The sequence below is a fragment of the Echinops telfairi genome, unplaced genomic scaffold, assembly GCF_000313985.2.
Source record: "Echinops telfairi isolate 266 unplaced genomic scaffold, ASM31398v2 ScPeMD7_3;HRSCAF=10, whole genome shotgun sequence".
Taxonomy (NCBI): domain Eukaryota; kingdom Metazoa; phylum Chordata; class Mammalia; order Afrosoricida; family Tenrecidae; genus Echinops; species Echinops telfairi.
The window spans coordinates 53,895,287-53,903,306 of record NW_022103899.1 but is presented as its reverse complement, the minus strand read 5'-3'; the positions used below and the strand labels follow the sequence as shown (position 1 = coordinate 53,903,306).

General features: G+C 49.5%; 1 protein-coding gene across 1 annotated transcript in view; it reads left to right on the top strand.

Moving 5' to 3' along the window:
- Nucleotides 1-2,546, top strand: part of COL4A4 (collagen type IV alpha 4 chain) — a 135,041-nt gene extending 132,495 nt beyond the window's left edge. The window contains exon 47 of the mRNA XM_045294258.1: nucleotides 395-2,546. Within this exon, the coding sequence (XP_045150193.1) occupies nucleotides 395-660 (266 nt within the window). The 3' untranslated portion in view covers nucleotides 661-2,546. The remainder of the gene's footprint in view (nucleotides 1-394) is intronic.
- Nucleotides 2,547-8,020: the final 5,474 nt, after the last annotated feature.

The window sequence follows — 8,020 nt, the reverse complement described above, 5'->3', positions numbered from 1 at the left end:
CCTGGTCTTCCTGCCATGTTGCCCGGCCTTCTCTAGTCTTGCCATCTGGATTGCAATCATTGGGGGGACAGTCACGGTGGCTATCAGGTCTCGGAGGCCACCGCAAGCCATAACCTGCTGAGATGCAGAGCCATTTTTTTACGTCATCAACTAGATGTTTTTTCAGTACTTTAGTAGAAATTAGAAGTTGCATTTGCTTCCATCGCCGGTGAAATTGGCCCACTTTGTGTTCACCCAACCATTTCTGCTGCTTCTCCTCTCTTGAGAAGACAGTATTTTTGGCTTCGATGATGAAAGTCAAATGTTAAACTCGGGGCCAGGCCTCAGCGTGCCACTGATGGGGTCTGTGGTGTCCATTTGTGCCTGAACCCTAATTCTCTCTTGTGTTCTGGCTAGCACACAGGAGCTGGCTCCCAAGGAGGCGGGCAACCCCTCATGTCACCCGGCAGCTGTCTGGAAGATTTCAGAGCAGCACCTTTCCTCGAATGCCAGGGCCGGCAGGGGACGTGCCACTTTTTTGCAAACAAGTATAGCTTCTGGCTGACCACCGTAAAACCTGCCGTGCAGTTCTCCGCCGCACCATCACCAGACACCTTAAAGGAAAGCCAGGCCCAACGCCAGAAAATCAGCCGATGCCAGGTCTGCATGAAGCATGGCTAGACAGCTCAGCCAGGAGGGACTTCCTGCAAGAAGGGACCATCGGCAGAGCTGAGAGATTCCACGGTGCCCGTCTCGGATGGCAACTTCGGCTGCTCGGGCCACAGTACATTCATGCCTTCCTCGGTCCCTGTGGCCTTGTTTGGACCCACCCATCTATGGTGACGGCTGCTGGGTGTCCTGGAGTTGGCTGCAACTCCTGCTGAGCCCATCCTGTGCCCATTTGCAACATTGTTCCTTTGTCTGGGGCCAGTGTCTGCAGCCACCGTGTCAACCCACCTCCTGGAGCATCGTCCTCATTTTCACTGACACGATGCTTCTCTCCAGGGACTGGCTGCTCCTGGTCACAATGTCCCAAGCCCAGAAGACAGAGTTTCATCATCCTCACTTTGAAGAAGCGTTCCGACTGAACTTCTTCCAACACAAATGCCTTCATTCCTCTGGCAGCCCATGGTGTATGGAATATTCTTTGCTAATCTAGATGCAATGGGGTTATTTTAATTCTAGTGAGGGTGATGGAGGTGCTGACTGTCTGTAAAACACATGCTAAGTCACAGGAAGACTAAGTAATGGATGGTAAAGGCCAGACTATACATTACAACACTGAAAACTTCATGCACTGCTTAATTACATCTCAGAACAATTGAAGCTGATGTGCTTCTGGATGGACAATGGGGCCTGGTGGTGCTCGCTGGCTGTGAGGTGTCGGACTGCTAACTTCAAGTTCAAACCCACCAGCCAAATCCTCCGTGGGAGAAAGATAAGGCTAGCTACTCCCATGAAGATTTATAATCCCGGAAACCCTATATAAGGTGACTATGTATCAGAACTTATTAGATGGCAGAGTGTTGTTTTATTGTCTAAATGGATTGGCACAGGAAAATAACTTATATAAATCGGCACAGGAAACTCACATGTTGAGATTTTCAGCAGTTCAAAATTATTTCCTCCATAATAAATTTTTCCATACATTTAAAATCGTTGTAAAACCATAGCCCCAAGAAACAAACACACAAACAAAAATCCCCGGGCCGCACATCACCAGGTTCCATGGTTCCATTTAAAGTAGAAAGTATGATGGTGGAGTTTGGAGCCGCTCCATTAGTATCACCACGTCACAGAGGTGCAGGAAACAGGATGCCTTCCACATTTTTCACACAATACAACAGGCTATTCCAGCAACCCTTTGAAGAAGTAGCAATTATGTGGGAGACAAAATATATTCCATAAGGGATTAGAGCCTAAAAGCAATCAATGAATAGTAAGGCAGTCAATTCCCAAAAATTGATTGCCCATTTCCAGGAACTTCCAAGGAGATGGCTTTTCCCCAGCCAAGGTTCCTTTTGACCCGAGTGTGTGCCTGCTGACGACACACACAGAAGCCCAGTGGGGTCCCTCGGGTGGGCCCTCAGCTCCCGGAGAGCCTGCCCAGTCCCCTCAGCTCCCCTGGGGGGCTTTCCCTGTGGACACATAATGCTAGCTCCTGAGGGCATGTGACAGATGTCATTATGCCCTTGGGAGAAATTTAAGGGCCAGCATCATTAAATGTAGGTAAAAAAAACCTCATTTAAGTCAGTGTCATCCCATGAGGAAGATATGGCACAATCTTTCAGTGAACACAGACGGTCTGTAATCTGACGTTCCTGTGGCTGGGTTGAGGCGCCCTGGTGGCACAGTTGTTAAGGCTTGTCTGCTGAGACGTGGGTCCTTTGAACCCACACGGGAAAGGCTCAGCCATCAGCTCTCATGAGGAACCCTCAGGGCATACTGGTTACTTGTTATAGGATGGGCTACTAACTGCAAGTCAGCAGTTCAAAACCACCTGCTGCTCCTCGGGAGAAAGATGGGATTTCGACTCCCAATAAAGAATTAAAAGTCTTGCAAACAAACCCACAGAGTTCTACCCTGTACGGTAGGGTTGCTATGAGTCAGAAGCCACTGGTCGGCAGTAAGTTTGGTGTTTTCTGGTTTGGGCTGCTTTATGGGAAAACGGGTGGCCATTCCACTCTGTTCTAAGAGCCACTCACCATCCTTCTGCATCGACTCCGTGGCACTGGGGTGGGTTTCACGCCTGGTTGCTGGTTTTCCCAGGGGCATCATGGTGTCCTGTTTTAAAACAGTCTTTTCTTTTCTATCCATATGGTGTGTGCAAAGGCCAGAACCTTGCTGTTTACCATTAATAGCCTCTGTGATTACACATCGGCCTGCTAACCACAAGGCCAGCAGTTTGAAACCACCAGCCTCTCCCATCATGGTTTACAGCCTTTGAAACCTGCAGAAGCAGTTCTACCCTCTCCTATAAGGTCACCATGAGTCAGTATTGGCTTGATGGTAATGCCTTGTCCATTTATAATATTTCTGAATCGCAAAGGAAATATTTTCCCCCCTTCTAGGAAATGAGTGGTCTAATTCTAAAAATCAAAATGCTGATTGCAAAAGCATTTTTTTCAAACTCTTTCTTTTCTCATTAAAATAAAAAAGGCATTACAGAAAACTGAAGAATAACATTTCTCACGGGAGGGTGGGTCTCATGATCATGTTGTTTTTCAATGCACTTAAAAATAATAAAAAGAAGCAAATGCAATTAAAATGTTATTTATTGATTCTTGTCTCTGCCAGACCAAGATGTGTAGAAAATGTTGCAAAATGAGCCTTGCTATCCAGCTGGCCCCAGAAGGGCAATTTATTTGAGAATACTTAGTGGTAAGGAGAGAGAGTCAACGTCCATTGTAAATGACATCTTTTCTCGATGGAACAGAATCTTCTCCAGCTCGTTTGCCCCATTCCTTTCCATTTTCACTGGGTTATGACATGCTTTTGGGGGGGGGGGGCAGTGATGAGGGCTTGACATTTCAGCCATATCTCACTTTTATTTGTCATTAGGCTTGGTTATTTCCCAAACGTCCTCTATGACTGAAAGCCAGGATCCCCCAGGTCATTGTGTTCATTCATGATCAGGGTCCGATCTCACGCTCTGAAGAGGTGAGGTGCGAACTAGAACGCAGACAAGGGGCTCTTGTTAAGTGGACCCTTTCACCTTTGGCAGTAGAATGCCATCTGCATACACTTGTCAGAGAGAGGCCTAACGGGGCTGGGTTGAGTGGGCTGTTTAGTCCGCAGTGAGCCTGGGGCAGCAGATGGCACCAGTTACTCAGGGCATTCTAACGTATTTGGTAAAGTGGAGGGCCAGCGGCAGAAGAGGGAGACCCTCAACAAGACGGATTGACACGGTGGCGGCAACAGTGGGCTCAAACATAAGTATGGTTGTGAGGATGGCGGGTCGCTGAGTCGGAACTGACTCGGGAGCATCTGACAACATATTTGAAGGTGGCCATGCACCTGCAGAGCCCCAGTCTCCTGTGACGATCATTGACCGCCCACGGAGAAGCTGTAACCATCTTTTAAAATGCTTCTTGTTCCACGATTGACGATTTTGGCAATGCCGAGGTCTGCAAGGGAACAGGGTGGGTACCACAAGGGACTGCAGGCTACGGCTGGAGTGACGAGCTCTCCTGTCCTATGCTGCCTCCAGGAGGGAGGTGTGTAGACCTGTCAACGGCACTTTAGGAAAAAAGTTTATGGAATGATCTACTAAAGTTGGATATTATCAAAGAACCTAGGCTGAACCTTTTAGAGAATATGTGGGAGCAAACCATTCAGTGTGTTCTAGAAAATGATAGTCGACTTGGGTTGCTATCCGCTCACTCGACCAATTTTGATAACTTACTTTTTCTGGGTCTAGCTGCAAGAGAGTAAGGAGCCCCGGTGGGTTCACTTGGGCTACTAACCCCAAGGCCAGCAGTTCGAAACAACCAGTCGCTCCAGGGGAGAAAGGCAGGGCTTTCTACTCCTGTAAAGAGTTATAGTTTTGGAAACTTACAAAAGCAGTTCTACCCTGTCCTATAGTGTCGCTACGAGTTCACTTCAACTGGCTGGCAGTGAGTTTGGTTAATAGGTAACCATGGATTCGAACACACGATTGTGAGAGCAGATAGTCTTTCATTCTGTTGGACAGAGGTCACTGTAAGTTGGAACCCAGTGGATGATATCTGACAACACCACAAAAAACATGGCTGGCATTTTAGTTTCTTAATACAGTGGAAACATGCTGAAAGCAAACACACGGCCCTCAATGCCATCGGTCGCAAGATTACTGATTGGACTTAGTTATACCTGGCCAAGCCTTCGCGAGTTCACATCATTTCCCCATGTTAATGGACCACACACATATGCACGCAAATACACACAAATCACAATTTCCTGCAGGGGCCATCGCAGGAAATCCTGCCAGAAATAAAACCACGGACGTTAAGACGAGGTGCTCAGCAATGGTCACTCCTACCGCTGCCAGAGCCTCTGTCTTTGATTTGAAGCCACCAATGCTGACTGTCCCGGCCTGCAGTGTTCGCTGTCACGCTAGGATGCTCACATGCTGGATCGTTCATAGGGGAGATGTAAAATGCGCCCTATAAATTGCATCCCCCTTTCCACCTAAGCTCGCAGGCACCGGCTCTCCACATGTAACATCTGCAAGGAGCTGGCTGCGCTGCGGCTACTGAAGTCCTTGTTGTGTCCCCACATAACGATCGTGCACTTCACTGTATATGAAACTGCTTATGACCACCCAGACCGACTCTCTGACCTGGTGCACGTCTTCCTTTCCAAGCTAAAATGAGTTTACTTTTCACCAGCTTTGCAATAGGGTCAAATTTTACTAGGGGAGAAGTTATCCTGGGGAGTCAAGAAGTGGATTCTCCTCTGGAGAGTGAAAGTCAGGCCCCAGGAGAGGGCTGGCCCCAACCACTTTTGAACTGGTGGCCAGTGGGCACACGGCTCAGACCCTGGGGTGAATCCGGTCACTTATTTCTGCGTTGGCCACAAAGAGAAAACAAAAGTCAAGTGTTAAGACACATCAAATAGGATGCAGGTTTTCACCACAGTAACTTGAAGCTAGGGGTGTGGTACGGATTCCTGTTCCTTCATAGTATATAGACACTCTAGTGGCCCAGTGGGTTAAGCACAGGGCTACTAACAGCAAGGTCCCCAGTTGGAAGCCATCAGCTTCTCTGCAGGAGAAAGGAGAGGTGGCCGGCTTCTCACTGGGTGGGCGCTGCGTGTCAGAATTGAACGGGCGACTGGATTTTTCAGTGTTAAACTCTAGCACCAGCCATATGAGCAGATATTCCAAGGCTGCTTCATGGATGACTTTTTTACTTAAGTAGGAGAGAATTTCTAAAGAAGCATTTCTAACCCCAGCAGAGAAAGAATGATAGTTAGCACTTCCAGAGCACCTACTATGTGACAGAACTGTCACATGCTACCTTCTAAGCTTCCCTCCCAATCCAACCCTGAGTGTCCATTCTGACTCATACCTGTCAATCTGTCAGAAGCAGATTGCCTCATCTTCCTCCCATCGAGTGGCTGGTAGGTTTGAACTGCCAACATTCCAGTTCACAGATGAGTGCTTAACCACTGTACTACCTGGGCTCCTTCTGCGAAGCCTCACAACGATCTTATTTACCAGGTGAAAGGACTGAGCTTGAGAGGCTGAGAGAGGTAACTTGCTCAGGGTCACACAGTCAGCAGCAAGAGGGACTTGAACCCTGGCCTGTCACTGAAGACTCTGCTTTTACCCAGAAGCCTTCTAGGGTCTCCCCCATGTGACTATCAGCTAGAAAAGAGAGGCCCATATGGATGTCAGGCTAGGACCCTGAGTGGCTGTTCACGCTGCAGAGTCCCATGCCACTGGTCCTCAGTCAGCTGCCTGCCGATTGGGGAATAGTAACAGAGGTTGGGGACCCAGGAGCCCAAGCTCAGAAGGCCTACTATGTTCCAGGGCTAGCCAAAATCCAGTCAGGCTTCCTGAGCCCCAAGGCACCCCCCGAGCCTGCTCTCAAGAGAGAGCCATTCTGAGTGGGAGGACGAAGGATCTGGAGGCACCTGCCCTCTCAGTCATGTCTCTTCTCCTGTTTAAGGAGATCTGGTAGCATAGCCGTTAGACATTGGGCTGCTAACTGCTCAGTCTGCAGTTTGAAACCACCAGCTGCTCCATGGGAGAAAGAAGGGCTCTCTACTCCTGCAAAGAGCTAGAGCCTCAGAAACCCAAAGGCAGTGCTACCCTGCCCCATGGGGTCACTATGAATTGGCAGTGATCCGATGGCAGTGAGTTGTTTGTTTGGTTTTTTGGGGGGCGGGGGAGGGCAGGGGGTGGTCTACTGAGTCACACACTGGGCTGCTAACCAAAAAGTCAGCAGCCTGAACCCCGCAACTGCTTTGAAGGATAAAGATTGAAGCTGCCTGCTCCCAGAGACTGACAGTCTTAGAAACTCTGTGGAGCCTTCTCCTCTGTCCTGACAGGTCACCAATAGCAGAAATCAAATGGACAGCAGAGTTCAACCTTCCTGTTGCCAGCAGGGCACGTCCTACGACCCAGTGGTTCTGGGGGCGGCATGCATCCTTTACCGTCCTGTGGTCTATGTCGTTGTTAAGGGAATCGGTTTCAACTCCTAACGACCCTTCCCCTCCGTGCAACAGAGCAAAATGTTGCCCGGTCCAGGGCTATCCCCATCAATGGTCTGTGGGAGCCACTGTGGCATTGCCCACCAGGTACTTCTCATCGTATCAGCCAGAGGGGAGCCCTCGGTCAGTGATCATTTTATTCATGTGTTTGGGGAAAGCAAAGAGATTTTTGAAAGAGGGGTAACAGGCGATTCTGTCCCCCAGGTGGTAGGACCATTTCAGGGTCTGTGCTAGAAGGGCGATCCAGCTGTGGCCCGCAGGTGGGCGGGGCTACACGGCCGTCGCAGAGAACGCACGCACGCATGTACGCACGCTGCCAGGGCTCTGTGCGCAGCTGTCCCTCCCCTGCAGGCAAGGGGCGGTGCTGCATGCTTTGGGGAGTTGTGGCTGCTCTTCTCCACTGAGCGCCTGAGAGGCCAAGGGTGGCAAGGGACCCCAGCAGGTCATGGGGTCCTCTCAGCTTAGTAACTAATTGTGAAAACACTTGGTTCTCTTTCTGACGGGGGAAACCGGTCACATGTGCAGGGAGATTTGAGAAGTACTTTGTTGCCACAAGCCATCTGAACCTAAAGCAAACCCACTGGTTTTGAGTTGATTTCTTCTCAAAGCGACCCTACATCCTATAGGGTGGAGTGGAAATGTACCCCGGGGTTTCCAAGACTGGCAGTCTTTGCGGGAGCAGCCAGCCTCATCTTTCTCCCAAGCAGCAGCTAGTGGGTTTGAACCTCCGACCAGTGTTCCAATACCTAACCCATGCACCACCAGAATCCCTTAAACCATCTCACTGTTATGAAGTTGATGAAGCCTCATAGCAACGACGCCTCATAGCAACCATGTACAACAG